Below are 16,104 nucleotides of genomic sequence, written 5' to 3' on the forward strand. Positions count from 1 at the left end.
AATAGTCCTAAATCCTCTGAGCTTAGTTATCTAGTATTCTATGCTAGCTCGAGACCTGTAAAACTAACAAAAGTAGGCTTGTTTTTAGAAAAAAAAGTGGAACGAGATACAGCCAAAGGAAGGAAACAGTAAGCTAGTGGATGAATATAGATCAACATTTACTTTTTTTTTTTCTCATGTAAATTTGAATTGAATAGAAACAATCAAATCTCTTTACAAATTATAAAGGCTTTAATTGAAGCTTGTCATCGAGACTTGAATCTATTTTCAAAGTACATTGTTAAGATCTTCAAGATGATGTTGGAAACAAAAGATATTGAAACAATGGATCTTACTTGTCAAGTGGTAAGATATATAACATATATATATGTATATAAAGAATAATAATAAGATTAGAATTTAATTATATACTTGACCAAAGTTTGTCATATTTACTAGTTATCATGATGGATCAACATTAGGAATTGATTCTGAGTTTACCAAAGATTATGAATATCTCTTGAAGAAATTTGCAAGCTTTTGTTCTAATGATAGCAATGAAACAACCTTTAATTTACAGTAAGTCTATTATGTATACTTTTTCTTTTTATTTATTCACTCTTTTTATTTTAGAATGAGGTATATTGGTCAAAAGGCATTACAAGCAGCAGTGACATCAAATGCTCTTCAAGCATCCAATTTTAAAGTTCAACTTGATTTAATTTTATTGCCCCTTATTCATGCATTATCTAACTCTAAAAATCCGGCAAATGCTTTAGCTCAAAGGTAAAATAAGATAGTTTAATCATATCTATCGTAAATCTTACTCATCTTTTTTTTTCTTTTTTTTTTTTACAAGTAATAATGAGGATTTAGATATTCGAGAACCTACTATTGGACATGAAACATTAAATGCTCATTCTGTACAAGTTTTAGCTGCGAAAACAGTTGCTCTCTTGTATAGCAAAACAAATAGTGGAACATTCAAATTATCACTGAATCCATTATTCACGTAAATTACTCGATAGATTATTTATATACAGATTTGACGTTTTATTTATTTATTTATTTATTTGTTTGTTTGTTTGTTTATTTGTTTAGATTTATGGATGCTGAAGAAAAATGGTGGCCACCTAATTTTGTAGTATCTATGATGGAATTGGTACTTGACTCGCTTCAAGTATGTATATAGTGTTCAGTTAACATAGTTTGTTTATTTATTAATGTATTCTTACTCTATTTAGTCACAACATCGTTATCTCCTTGTTTCAGAGATTCTTTATCAATTAGAGAATGTTAAAAAAGCAACAAATGTAGAAAAGAAAGATAGCAAACAAAAGTATGCTTCACTTGTTTCTATTTTGGATATCATTCTTAACGCCAATATACCTCTTGTTGGTATATCTGTCCTTGAAGTACTTAATACACTTTTTATACATCTTATTAAATCAGTTCAAGAGTTCACATCATTTAAAGATAAACTGTCTACTACTTCAGATAGTGATGTACAGGATACATTGCAATATACTATTCAATATGGTTTAGCACATTGTATTGGAGGCTTAGCATCTCAAACCTATTATCTGAATCAACTCAATGATATTACAAGCTATATTATTTCAAAGTTAAAAGTGAATCACGATACTCTAGACACAATAGATGGTTTACTAATGAAGGAATATCGACATGTAGTTTTAAAATGCTTAGATCTTGTCGCAAAGGCTTCTTCATCTAAACAAGCACAAAAAGAAGATACTGAAAGTGATAATGAGAATACTTCTCTTTACAGTAACTTGATTACATTAGATGTTTGGATTCCTGCATTAGGTTTATTAACTGATAAAATACCAGGTAAAGACTCATATCTATTTCTATTTCTTTTCTTTTAATCATGTTTAAATTAAACCTTTGAATATTTCAGAGACAAGAATTGAATTTGCAGAAATTCTTGTAGACTATCTAGAAGCTACTTCAGAAAATGACTTTACTTTAGAGTAAGTTCAATTATAACAATCAATTTTGTTTCACAACTCACTCTTCTTATTTTTATATATTTTGATTTTTTTTTTTTGTGTGTATATTCTTATTTTTTAGACCTTATCCAAAGGTTTGTATACAATCATCATTTATTTATCTATCTCTTATTCATCTATCTTTATAGCATACTTTGAATCAACAAAGAGATGTGTTATTTGTCAATAAGTTGTATCAATCTCTTTTAGATTGGGTTCAAATAGATAACTTAACTAAACAGGATATGAAGACGATGTATAAGATTTTGAACGCTTTAACTTTTAAATTTGGAGCAGATAGTATTATCAAAGCAACTCCCTTAATTTTTCAAATCCAAGATTTGGTAAAAGACTCTATTATCAAACAAGCATCACATCAAAGAGCTGTGGCAGCTATCGTGATTGAGTGGCTCATGATGACAGGAAATTTTTATCGTATTAGTAGTTTGGTAGAGTATGCAGAAGGATTAAAGAACGAACGTATTCAATTGAATGAATATTCTTCTGTATTTTTGGATCAAGATTCTTCTGGTGTAGATGAAGAAAATGATGTTAATCGATTAGAAGAGTTAGAATCTGATAACAATACTCTAGTTAGTGTCTTTGTAGATAGGAAGAAGGTAGTTGATCTATTATCAAAGGAAGGACCCTTAAGAGATGAAGATGATACTGATGGAACCGATCTAGAGAATAAACTAATGGTTGAATGGGGATCAAACGTATATGGTAAAATGAGAATATAATATAATATAACATCATATACCTAATCATCATATCTTATTAGTGAATCATGACCGTACTTTTAGAATTAGAACTTCTCGTAATTTAAATGATTTGAAGGCTAAATTAACTATCCCTTGGGCAAAATCTGATTTAGACGTAAGTTAATATAAGCAATTTATTGTTACCATTATCATTAAATATATTACATTACATGTATTAGCATCATGAACAAGATGAAAAACAAGCTATTCGAGTAGAAAATCTAAAAGAAGCTTTATCTGGACAATTACAAAATGATATGAATCATTTGCAGTCATTGACTTTGATCAGTCTTGCAAAGAGAAATAATGAAATTACAAATACGGATATTAGCTTATTACTTCAATCACTTTCTCTAGGAAATGATTTTTCACCGTAAGTCTCTCTTTTATACATAAATATTTATTTATTTATTCCTTCATAATAATTAACTATCTTTTTTTTTCTTTCTAGTTCAATATCTTTAGTAACTCCTCCTTACAAATAAATTGATTGATTTATACCATAAGTGTGTGTGTGTGTGTGTGTGCGTGTATTATTAAATATCATGATTGCTGTTACAATCATCTTGTTTAATAAAATGGTGCTGAAAAAAGGTTTATAAATATTTACATTAAAAGAAGAGGGAGGTTTTAGGAAAAATTTGACTTATCGCCGACAAGCATCATTAACAAAAGAAGCGTATAATGGGCATCATTACCTATTATATTGAAATAAAGGAGAAAGAGTTAGTATGCATAGTCTATTGTTTTAATATAATAATAATGATAATATACCAGCATTATGAAGATTCCAAGTTTCAATATGTAACAAGTCAAGTGTCTTTCCTAGAGAGGGGGGATTATGAAGATTATTAATAGAGGCAGCATAGATTGTATCTGTATTTAAAATGGCAATCTTTGCAGATTCTTCAATGTTTAGTGTCTCACCACTACCATCCGCTGTTGGCCAATGAAATCCTTCTTTATGTAAATATTTGAGGTCACTATCAAGACCATGGCCAACAAGGATAAAGCCTCCATCACGTTGTACAGCCCAGTCTAAATCCTTTCTTAACTCTATTAAAGCTTGTTTCATAGTACACCATACAGATGTACCGAATAGAAACTTCTCCTTCTGGTCAGCCACAAATTTTCCGTTTTTAAGATGTCGATAATTGCTATTCACATAATGCTGGTCCATTAATTTTTTATTCTTGGCGTCATACATAGACCAGCCTATCTCTAGTAAGATGGAATGATCTGATTCATAAGCTTCTATATCTAAACTGATAAAAACGTATTGATCCCCATTTAAAAGTCGTTTAGCAAGTTCTAATTCTCTTTTTGCCATACGTAATTTTTCACGTTGTTTATTCTTCCTTTTCACTTTTTGTTGATACTTTAAAAATACATTAGGTTCTGTAGCGTTGAATCTTTCAGAGATCTCATAAAGTACGGGTGTTAAATCACTTAACGAAGGTGGTGGTACCTGAGGAATACTTTGCGTAATAAACTTTAAAAGCTGCTCACAGATGTTAAGAGACATTACGACTTCGTATCGACCTGTTAATGCAGATGCTCCTGAACAATAAAAAAAAAAAAAGTTAAGAATCAACTATTATATAGATAGATTGATCTTTATGCTATCTTTTTTTTTTTTTTTTTTTTTTTTTACCAACACTTAATGGCATGCCCACTGTAGCCGATTTAGGACCAAAAAAGAGTTGAGGATTATAAAAGTGATTAAAAGCTTTTCTAACAGTTTCATCAAATCTATCATAATGTGCTTTCCATGCTTCATAAACATCACTCCAACCTATACTCATTTCACTCATTTTTTAACTTTTTTTTTTTTTTTTTTATGTATCTATGTGAAATAAAGAAAACAGATAAAACAAAAATAATCGCATAAAGTAAAACCAAGCCTTATTATTATTGCTTGTTCAAATTTAAAAACAACCAATGACTATACAGCAATTTTAATTATGCTGTATTAGTATTAAAGAATTATTTTATTTATAACAAAAATTTAAAAAAAAACCCACATGAGCACATAATACTGGCGTATTGGATTGCCCGGGTCAGTTCGAGAAAGGATAAAAGTGTACTAAAAAACCTTTTGATAGGCAAAAGGGTAAAAAAAGAAAGAGAAGGGAAGACGAAAAGCAAGATATATCAACAAATACTAGATCCAGAGTTACGTAACCAGTTTACAAGTTTTGTACCCAAGGGGGGGTGGGGTTTCTGGAAGAAGTTTACCATGATGGAGATAGTCAAGTTCAAAAAGAAGAAGACACATAGCAGGCCAATGAATCGTCTAGACGGAAAAGACAGATGAGTTGAAAGTTGATGAGATTGGTGGCCTGCGTTTTTGTTTATTTGGCAGCTTATTCAAGAGGAAGGACAAAGGGTCGGGTTCGGTCAAAGGCATTTGTAATTGTCAATCCATATGTAGGTACCATATAGCACGAGATCTTGTGGATAAGGCATTAGGATGATATATGCACGGTTTAGGGACACCACCAGGTAACCAATCTAGGCGCCAGCGGACTATTCGGCTGCGTTCTGCATTTGACATAGGTAACCAGAGGATAGGATCGATACCTAGGTTAGGATGGCAGGCAGACAAGAGAACAGCATTGTTACTGTTTCGTCGATCACCAAGATTATCTTTCAGGTATGCTTTACAGATACCAGCAAAAGCACGAGGATCATAAGTATTATCGTCAAAAGAAGCAGTATACCGTTGCCAAATAGGTGTTTTCGAAAGTTTATACCATTGAGAGTGGCTTGAAGAAGGGCGTATGTGTGGTAAAAACTTGGAAACAAGAGTATCGTCCAGAGAGTAGATAGACCGAAGTAAGAATTTAGCTTGACTACAGTATTTCTACTTTAGAAGAAGTGAGACTAGTTTTTAAACAAAGTAAACATAATTTTCAGACGCTTACCTGTAAAGCATCCAAATAACAAAAGTTGAGTGAATGTGGTCATCTAAATACACTAGGTAAGCTGTGTTTATTACAGCGATGACTGTGGCGGTGTGGTGGTGGTAGTGGTGCGTTGAAAAGGTGTTGGTCTTTCTCGTCCCTGCCAAATGCTGATAGAGATTGTCATCATGTTTCGGAAGGCATCAATGTCTCTTTGACAAAGAAGAGTATGGCAAGAAGAACAGGTCAGCACATTCAATTTAGTAACAGGCGAGGCTGGCATCAAGGTTAGAGTTTGGCATCTACTGCATACTTTGGATGTTCCGAACTCGTCAATTATGATTGTGATAAGTTGTCCAGCCGCTTCTCGCCTTTTCAGCGCGCACCATAAAATACCCGTCACCCCACATCTGAGCGTCCTGATCTTATTGGTGTCCTTATTGAACATTCCACTTCCAAATACTATCAGAGGAACCTTCGTCTTGTCTTCTTTGTATTTAATGGGCCTCCATTTGTTCAGTTTTTCTCTAAAGAAAAAAAAATTGAATTAATAACTGTTTGAATATATTCAAGTAGAAACTATTTATACTTGATAGCATCGTTCTTATTTGGTCTCTTCTTTCGTTTCTTCTTTTTCCGCCTCTTCTTGTTTCTCCTACTTCGATTATATTTGGTGTCACCGTTTATAAGCATATTGACCATAGTTTCTTGTGCTTTTTGCCTCCCTTGATAAAGTTGGAAGCATTTTTTTTGCAGTACTGGAATTGTAAAAGTTGAATAAAGTATTTATGTTGTCAAACAGATATTGAACATAGTCTAAAAAACGCTCCGGGTTTGATGTCTTGGTTGTGGGAATTCTTGATTCAATATCCTCTATTATGTTTTGACTTTTCAAAAATTACTGCTGGGCAGAAAAAACAGTCGAACTAGTAAGATGATAATACTCTATAGTACTGCAGCGGATTATTGGGTGCCTAGACTCGTTTAAACCACTCACGGCAGTGAATACAGACTTTCGCCCAGGGTCAACAAAAATTCGATGATAATCCTTTGCTACTTCTGGTAAAGTGAAGTCGCGAAGAGTCAACTCAAAGCGTTGCAAAGAAGGACCGTAACTGGCTTGACATCTTTTGTGAAACAAAAAATCCACAACAAACCCATCAGTCCGTATCAAGTTTCCAAAAAGGATCTGGTAGTTTCCATCTGGTGTTAATTCAGCAATGCTACAAATATAAAAGTAAGAAATACATAAGCCTGATTTGATACAATCTCTATCTATACTCACCCTTTGTATCGCAGTTTCCCAAAATTGAAAACATCATAAAACAATCTTATTGTCTTCAGGTGTTATATTGTATGGGCATAAGGGAGATCTTATTGTAGAATGATTATCACCACAGCATTTCTTACAACGAAGATTAGTCACATTATCATTTGTGGTCTTTTGTCATTTTGCTGTTTGTTTAGCTTGCTTCAAACTTTCGTTTTGCTTTCTTTTCTTGTTTGAAGTTCCAACTATACGTGATCATTGTTATATATAAATAGTATAATATTAAATTGCCGTACCATCATCAACGGCTACTTCTTTGTAAAACTTGCACCTGTAGCAGTTTTTATTGAAATGTCCTACTTCTTCACAGTCAGTACACTTCGCGTTTGCTGTAATATCAGTTAGTAAAAACTTTATATATATACAATTTTTATTAAGTTCTGACCTTCATTAAATACCAGTCGATTATTGAAAACCGTTTCTTTTTTTTTATTTTAATAATGCCAGACCGATATTCATTAGACATATTCAATAGAGTAATAAAGTGAAAGAAAAACAATTTACCTAAGGTTTTTTTTTTTTTTTTTAAAAAAAAAAAGGTGATTATACAGACAGCATTTATCTTATTACTGGTGGTGGGTGTGGTGTGGTATCCTACCGAGCGGAGGTTGTCATTTTTTCTTTCGACCTTCACTTATGGTTCAAACGCTTGAGGCTATCACCAATTGTGTTGTAAGCAAAATGTTTATAAAGGATCATTTGGCTTATGATTATAAAATTAGGCACACCTACTTGCCCTCCAAGCTAAGCTTTCAAGCTTTCTTCAAATAAATTCAGTCTCAGAGATCCACCTGCATCCGCTGTCTTTCGGCGTACAGGACCAGAAGTTATTATTTGGCAATTGTCAATTAGAATATACTACATTATTAGATGTTAGTAGGTGAAAAAGTCTAAACATACATCTAATTTTCATTTTTACTTTTTCCAGAAAAATACTAACATTGTCAAAAAAACACCATACATACAGTCTCAAAATAAATCAAAATGGTCGTAACTATCCAAACCTCCTCTATGGATAGCAGTTTACAATGAAAATCTTAACACTATGTCTCATAAGGATTTTAGTGGAAAACGAAGACGATTCCTGCTTGACAGCTATCGCTCAAAACTACAAGAAACACATTCGAAACTTTTATCCCATTGCCGTAATAATCTGATTGTCGTCCCTGTTCTCACGATACCAATGACATGAAGTGAACGCTTTCGTTGCGTGCGATAGCGACTTGGTTGGTTACCTCTTGGTAAATCCCCAAGCCTTGCCCCTTCCATCCAAATGAACTCTTCACACGTTCACATAGTTTTTCTTGTTTGCATATGCATAACCGCCTTCAGATGCCCCAAATCTATTGAAGATCCATTCTCTTATCTCTTGAATCTATTACCATCAACATTCCTTACTAATAAAGTGAGAAAATCAATGGATGCCTGGCTTATACGCTGGCCTTCTATATGTACAATTCTACTTGGAGATGGACTATCTTGCTTCACTCCCAAATCCCTGAACCCTCTGACCATCATCTTCTTTCAATACAATAACGATTTTCCGATAGTTAATCATCATCACTTATACATACACTTTAATATTTTCCCTTTTATCCCAAAAGGGTTTTTCTTTCCATAGCGATCTGACCAGTATATAAATGCTATATGCTCATTGGTCATTTTTTAATTTTTAAATAAAATTCTTCTTTAATCGTATTGTCAAAAAAAAAAAAAAAAAAAAAAAAAAAAAAAAATGGCGTACCATATTGATTTTCATGCTGTTATGACGATGCCTATATATCACTTTTTTTTTCAGTGACGTTAATGTCTTGCTGCAAGAGTGTGGAGCTTCCTTTGTAAACAAGCACAATCTTACAAAAATCATGTTCTACGACTTTAAGGTTCCTTTTTTTTTTCATGATTGCTAAAATAGAAAACTGAGTGAAAATGGTAATGACCCCTCCAAAAAAAAAAAAAAAAAAAAAAAAAAAAAAAAAAAAAGTTCACTTGTACCATTCAAAGCGACAGGCTTTGGTGTTTGCTTCGGGTTTGCTAGAAAAGCCAAAGATGCGAAAGAAGAAGTACAATTAGAGTTGGAAGATTTTTTGCGTTGAAGAAGTACCAAAAGTATTTTCAGCCTTGTGCTGTTGAACTAGGCAGAGATCATATATTTACAGCGACAGTTCGCCATGAAGAAGATAAACAAGAAATAAGAAGAGGTAGCATTAAAGAGTGACATTGTTATACAGGTTCCAAGAGAAGAAAGGCTTGTCATGTAGAAAAGCTTAAAATTAAAAGCTGGGATAAAAAGCATTGAGATAGATTTCCCTTCAGCAAGAATCATAGACATTGAAAAATGGAACAATTATATAGTATATGATCTCAAACATGTACTCCAAATCTTCAGGTTTTACAATAGAAGGTCTGCACCCTTTCGTTTCAATGATCATCAGGGCAGACAAAGGTCGTATAAAGAGATGACCAATATCTTACTTAATGGAGGAAAAAAAGTACAATAAAGCCAAAAGACTGAATACAAGAAAGAAAAGAAAAAAGAGATAAGAAGAAACAAGAGGACAAAAAGAATCCACAAATTATATACGATGATAAATTTAAAACTACACCAAGAAAGAAGCTGGCAAAATGGGGAAAAAAAAAGGCCAAATTCAAACCTTCTCTTTGTGTACCTCTCGTTGTGTTTGGTGATGGGATGAAGAATTTGGATACGGTTAGGATAAAAGGCCAGATGTCAGGTGCCACAGCTATACTTGAGAGAGAAATCCAGCTTAGATCAAGAACTACATTTCGATTGGTTATTGTCAGCATTAACGAGTTTAAAACCTCGGAAGTATGTAACTTCTGTAAGGAAACAAGCCTAAAGGAAACAAAGCTTCCGAATGATAAATATACCAAAAGTACTCTAGATTGCGAAAACTGTTGTATACTTTAGAATAGAGATGTCAATGCAAGCAAAAATATGTTAGGCATTTCGCAGTCTATTTAGGAAGAAAAAGGAAGACTTACTGTCTTTCAGAGAAAAATTCACCGTAGAGGAAACGGTTTCCCTAGCAATAGTGATTCAAATATCCACAAGTAATTTGCCTAAATTGTAATACGCACTTATCCAAAAACTAACGATTAAATTCTGAGTTTTATTATTATTATTATTATTATTATTATTTTTTTTTTTTTTAAATTTTTTGGCAATGAGCATGTAGCGACGAAATAAATGCGCAATATTGCCCGAGCCAGTTATAGAGGGGAAATAAGAATAAAAACCTTCCTAAAGGACAAGAAGGGAAAAAGGAAAACGAGAAGGAAAAAGAAAAGAGCAGTATTTTGGAATTAAGAGAAAATATAAGGGGGAAAAAGCGAAAAAGTGAGAAGAAACAATTTAAAAAATCAAATAAGACCAAAGTGACCAGGAAGACACACACTATTACTTGGATAACCAATTCAATAGCTTGAGACCAGGATCGACAGGATCAGGAGGAAATTCATCATGGAAGTAGTAATCAAGTTCATGTAGAATTGTACAAAGAATAGGCCATAAAGTATACCAGCTCGTACAATCAGAAGGACGACGAGGTTTATGTAGTGGAAGCAAGTTGAGGAGGAACGAGATGGGATCTTCGACTGAAGTAGGCATGTAGAGACGATGATGTACATGTAAGCACTCAATAGCATGTTGCCGGCTCCAATTATGAGACGGATGAAAGATACATTCTTTAGGTTTACCACCCGGTAGCCAGCCAAGTCGCCAACGAAGCACTCGGCTACGTTCTGAGGTAGTCATTGGTAAGTAAAGGATGGGATCCAATTCAAGAGTGGGGCGTGAGGAAGACAATAGGAGTGAATTAGTATCTTGACGAAGATTTTGAAATTGATCATCTAGAAACTTAGCACGAAGAGTGTAGAATTGTTTTCGGTCGAGCGTTGAGATATTTGGTGAGCATAGGTGTGTCCACATTGTAGTTTGAGTCAATTTATACCAGTGGGAATGACTATTTGAGAGCTGAACATGAGGCAAAAGATGGGCAAGAAGAGTATCTGCTGGTAATTGGGAAGTTCGAAAGAGGTATTGCGCTTGGAGGACTGCAATACGGGTCTTCATGGATGGTAGGTTGACAAGGTGAAGCATGACTTTCGCCGAAGACCGTGAGTGACCACCAAAGATACGTCGAATACATGAATTTTGAAAGGTATCCAGTGCTTTGGTAAGTTTAGCAGAGAGAGGACTAATTGCAAGACCATAATCTAACTGAGAGCGAACCATTTGACTATAAAAACGACATGCAAGCAGAGGTGGAATCCAAAAACTAACAGTAATTCGTCTTAATTTTTTTTTTTTTTTTTTTTTTTTTTTTTTTTTTTTTTTTTTTTTTTTTTTTTTTGTTCCTTCTCAATTTGAATTCTAATTCGTTTAAATTTTTTTTGTAATCTGTCTCAATTTTAAGTTAAATTACTGCACTTATAAGTGCCTATAAACATATATTTTTATCACAAATACATAACTATTAAACCATGTATTTGTATAAACGAAAGTAGATTGGGACTAGTTCTAACAACAACGTTATTTATATTTTGTGTATCATAGAGTACCCATGAGCTATTGTATGACAATTCACACACAGAATTGAGAATGATAATAATAATAATATCCCGCCAAATAGACGAATATTTAATAAATAAGATCAAAATCTTTTCCCCTTCTCCTTTTTTTTTTAATTTTACACTCTCTTCTTCCTTTATATTTATAAAGAAGCATAAATGATACCATGAGTATAAGTAATGAATCAATTAAAGCAGTAGCAACAGCAACTCCTTCTACACAGTCATCCTATACAAGTAAAATATCACAAAGATTAGTACATCCTTCATTTTTCTCATTAAAGCCTTCGACAAGTGGTTTTATTAATAGTACAAATGAAAAACTTTCAACTCGAATAAGTCAAATGATATTTCGACAAAGAATATCGAGTGAAACAACGATTAATAAAGAGGAGACAAGAGCATTTTCATCTCAAAGCTTGGATTTAAATACATCAGATCGTCTAGATATCGATTTTAGTAGTAACAGCAATAAAGTAGAATAGAATTGGAGTAAAAACAAGTTATTGTTATGCTAATCTATTTAATATTTTTATATATGTATTTGTAGGAAAAAATGATGAATGATTTATCAATTGCATCAAGATTTTCAACTGATAAAAACAACAATCAAAATAGCAATACATTATATTCTCCTTATTCAATTTCATCTCCTGAGGGAACAACAGATTATTCTTTTATATCTCAAGATGAATATAATAATTTAAATCCTTTATTTTCTCCTCTCTCTTTAACTAATTCATCTACTTCTTCTTTTACCGATTCAATCTTAAGTCATCATATTACTCAAATGTCTTCCCCTTTTATCCCTTTTCTCTCTACAGAGCCTAATACAAATATATCCACGGTTAAATCAACAGTAGAAGAGTTTGCTAATATAGTGTCCGAACGTTGTTCACTCTTATTAGATTTACTATTATCCAATGATGATATTACCTTCTCCCATGTTCGTGAACTCGAATCAATTATAAATCAGGCTCAAATACTACTCACAGCATGTAGTGATACTGATTGTACTGACACTATTTACGAATTACAACAGCAATTAACATCTTCAGAAGATTTTATTCAAAACGAAATTTTTCATTCTTCTTTAACGAATTTAAAAGGTCATGTTTCAATGCTTATTTCAATTGTAAGTATATACATATTTATACACATATATTCTTTTCCTTCTTCCTCTTTTTTTTTTTTTTTTTTCTTACCTATATAATTTAGACTACTCAAATTAAAACTTTTTGCAAAGTCTGTCTTGTGTTAGTATCAAAGTCACCATCCTTAAGTATGAACTGTCTTGATGAATTTGTAAAGGAATCACCCAAGGTAGAAACTAAGAAAATGACTGCAAAGGACTATTGTGAATTAAAATCAGATCAAATTGATGAAAATGCAACTTGGTTTCGTTGTTATTTTGTGGGGAAACCTTATCGTACATTTATTGGATATTCTGATCAGGACACTACTCATTCATCTTTACTTGTTGAGACCGCCTATCAATCATCATCATCATCATCATCATCATCTGATATAACACATCAAAAGAAAAAAAAGTCATCCTCATCGAAAAGAAGAAATAGTAAATTACTTATCAATGCATTTCTAAATGGATATAATTCTTCAACTGATACTATAAATGGCTCAGATCATCGTAATTCCATCGGTTTCATCATATCTATTATTCAAGAACGTGCTAAGGACTTTAGTGGTCCAGGAAATGTCGCTGCTTCTATTCTTGGATCTCAATTTCGTATTATCGTTCGAAGCAAAGAGGTAGTAATACTTGCAAAAAAAAAAAAAAAAAAAAAAAAAAAAAAAAAAAAAAAGTGTATAAGTATATTAACTATATACATATATGTATATGTATATATAAAATAGCCGGAACAATCTAGACATATTATTCATGAATGGATGGCTAGGGATACACAATCTCGATTAGAGTCAAAGAATGAAGGTTATAAATTGGATAAATCACTACCTCATGATAGACGTTTTCTTCGTCCATTTTCAAGTAAAAATGGATATCCAGCTATTTCAATAACATCACAAAATGAGACTCATTCTGATCTATCTTTATCTCGAATGTTAAGAGCTGCTATTCTCACTGCATGTCCAACTATAGATTTACGTTCTTTCAAAGAATTATCGGCTGAATCAACTATTATGGCAGGTCTTGAAAAAGATATATTAAAATATGATGAAATTCAAGTAAGTATCATCCATTTACCTATATGTATATATATATATATGTATATATTAATATATATTAATATAAATTATAGATTCCAAAGCATTATAAGTTTGGCTTACTATCTATAAAAGATAACCAAATGACAGAAGAGGCATGGTTTTCCAATACAGATCTATCCTCTGATCTACAGGACTTTTTGAATGTTATGGGTAAAAAGATTGAATTAAAAGAATATAAAGGGTATGCAGCTGGGCTGGATACTAAAAGTAAGAAGAGTCATATATATATATATATATATGTATTATAGTGTATACTTATATTATATTATATATGTATATATATATCCTGTTTTAAGCTGGTGAATCAGGAAAATATGCCTATGTATCAAAATGGAATGACTTTGATATTTTGTTTCATGTAGCTCCACTAATGCCTTCACATAATAATGATAAACAACAAGTGTTACGAAAAAAACATATTGGCAATGGTAAATGAATAATATACATATAAAATAATATAATTTAATTAACTTTCTATTATTACTTGACAAAATATATATATATATATATCATTATCTTATAGATATTGTGTGTATTATATTTCTTGAAGGAAATCAAAAGTTTAATCCTAACGCTATTCGCTCACAGTTTCTTCATGTATATATTATTATAAAACCTGAAAGCATTAAAGGAAAAAGGCATTGGAGGTAACGTCATAACAACCGCCTTATGATAAGAAATTAAGTTACTAATTTTTCTATTATATACATATACATATAGGGTTGAAATATTAAGAAAGAAAAACATAATTGAATTTGGTCCTGCTTTACCTAGTCCACCTTTATTCGACAATGATGAAACGTTAAAAGAATTTTTAATTTTGAAATGTAAGTAAGCATATAGATACTGTAATAATAATGATAATATCTAACAATTATTCTCCTCCTCCTCCTCCCCTTCGTATTATAGTAATTAATGCAGAAAATGCAGCACTTAAATCTGATAAATTTTATATTCCCAATAACAAGGCTCGGGTAAGTCTTTTATCATCCTATATTCAAACTGGACTCTCGTTTCATAGACCTCAAGTAGTAAGATCAGTTAGTACAAATCGACTCACCACGTCATATAAATCTTCTCTCTCCGTTAAACAGACAGAACAACCACTGAGGCCCAAGTCTGTAAATACTGATAATAATAAACTAGTAGATCATCAGATTAATAATGCACCTTCTTCAAGATTATTACGTGAGGCTATGTTGGATGAAGAGAAAAGAAGGAGATCAACTATATCCAATATCGATATACCTTCTTCTCTGTCTCGAACCACATTATTACAAGATTTCAAAAGAGGACTTGTCTCTCATTCAAAAAAAGAAGAAGTAATCAATCATCGAAAGGCAAGCTGTTTAATAAAAACGAGTAGTCATAAATTCACTCATGAAGCGCTTGAAAGTGTTGAAGAAAGAAATCAAAATCAACAAGGTAATAATACTAGTGTTTTCATAGATAGAAATGATGACATTATTCATTCACCTGTTGATATAGAAAAAGTAGATATGAATACTACATCCTCACCAGCAAATCCTGTGTCATCCACTAATAAGCCAGGCAGTATCGACTTTGTCGAATAATACTAGTCATAATTCATCAACATTACCAGTATCATTTAACCTAATTAATCCTAAATCTTCAGTTATAACCGTGACGACTTTACATGTTCCTGATTTTATTTAAACTAAAGCAAACACGAATTACAGCCATAAAAAAAAAAAAAAAAAAAAAAAAAAAAAAAAAAAAAGCCCCCACCCCTCCCTCCAAAAATACTCTAATAGAGTAGTAACTTTTTGTCTATCGTCCCCCTCCCTTCCTCCCTTTTTTGTTTTGTTTTACTAATATGAACTAATAATTACTCTTTTCTTTTTAACCCATTTTTTTTTTTAATTTTTCGTATTAATGATGAAGAGCTATTTATTATAAATAATATCTGAATTAAAAATCATACGTATTGTAATATTATTAATAATTAAAGAAGAAGGCTATCATTCAATATAGTGAATACTCTTATTGAAACTACTTTTTTTTTCAAGTAAGTTACCATAGAGATTTATTATTAAAGTGATCAGTAGTTGCATCTATTTTATTGTTGCAAATACTACTATTTCGGGTGTTACCACTAATTTTTTTTAAAAAAAAAAAAAAAAAAAAAAAAAAAAAAAAAAAAAAAAAAAATTAAATCGCAGAGTAAAAGGAAATATCTAGTAATTTCTATGGATTATTTGATCTTGTCAGTTTTTATTGAATAGGAGAGTTTTTTTTTTTCATATTATTTT

At 31.9% G+C, this 16,104-nt stretch overlaps 5 protein-coding genes across 5 annotated transcripts; 3 read left to right on the top strand and 2 right to left on the bottom strand.

Annotated features, from left to right (window-relative positions):
* Positions 1-40: 40 nt before the first annotated feature.
* Positions 41-3,132, top strand: BX663DRAFT_528761 (uncharacterized protein; the record flags this gene model as incomplete). Its single annotated transcript, XM_051530184.1, has 12 exons — positions 41-57; positions 198-345; positions 422-558; positions 613-765; positions 839-991; positions 1,081-1,159; positions 1,224-1,806; positions 1,901-1,973; positions 2,074-2,090; positions 2,331-2,717; positions 2,776-2,870; positions 2,935-3,132. The coding sequence occupies 12 exons, from the start codon at positions 41-43 to the stop codon at positions 3,130-3,132; spliced, it is 2,040 nt and encodes a 679-aa protein (XP_051388309.1).
* A 253-nt stretch (positions 3,133-3,385) lies between these two features.
* BX663DRAFT_425507 (uncharacterized protein) lies at positions 3,386-4,560 on the bottom strand (the record flags this gene model as incomplete). Its single annotated transcript, XM_051522489.1, has 3 exons — positions 3,386-3,453; positions 3,530-4,312; positions 4,410-4,560. The coding sequence occupies 3 exons, from the start codon at positions 4,558-4,560 to the stop codon at positions 3,386-3,388; spliced, it is 1,002 nt and encodes a 333-aa protein (XP_051388310.1).
* A 1,192-nt stretch (positions 4,561-5,752) lies between these two features.
* Positions 5,753-8,509, bottom strand: BX663DRAFT_482514 (uncharacterized protein; the record flags this gene model as incomplete). The annotated part of the gene is made up of 9 exons (XM_051524437.1): positions 5,753-6,188; positions 6,251-6,419; positions 6,652-6,884; position 6,947; positions 7,228-7,320; positions 7,783-7,849; positions 7,911-7,926; positions 8,168-8,294; positions 8,374-8,509. 9 exons carry the CDS (start codon positions 8,507-8,509, stop codon positions 5,753-5,755), a joined length of 1,278 nt encoding a protein of 425 aa, XP_051388311.1.
* A 698-nt stretch (positions 8,510-9,207) lies between these two features.
* BX663DRAFT_539624 (uncharacterized protein) lies at positions 9,208-9,923 on the top strand (the record flags this gene model as incomplete). Its single annotated transcript, XM_051530724.1, has 2 exons — positions 9,208-9,483; positions 9,606-9,923. Exons 1-2 carry the CDS (start codon positions 9,451-9,453, stop codon positions 9,921-9,923), a joined length of 351 nt encoding a protein of 116 aa, XP_051388312.1. The 5' UTR covers positions 9,208-9,450.
* Positions 9,924-13,492: 3,569 nt separating this feature from the next.
* Positions 13,493-14,666, top strand: BX663DRAFT_424630 (uncharacterized protein; the record flags this gene model as incomplete). The annotated part of the gene is made up of 5 exons (XM_051522445.1): positions 13,493-13,789; positions 13,864-14,038; positions 14,128-14,259; positions 14,355-14,478; positions 14,552-14,666. 5 exons carry the CDS (start codon positions 13,493-13,495, stop codon positions 14,664-14,666), a joined length of 843 nt encoding a protein of 280 aa, XP_051388313.1.
* Between the last annotated feature and the right edge of the window lie 1,438 nt (positions 14,667-16,104).

This window comes from Cokeromyces recurvatus, assembly GCF_025118155.1.
Source record: "Cokeromyces recurvatus strain NRRL 2243 chromosome Unknown BX663scaffold_1, whole genome shotgun sequence".
NCBI lineage: Eukaryota > Fungi > Mucoromycota > Mucoromycetes > Mucorales > Mucoraceae > Cokeromyces > Cokeromyces recurvatus.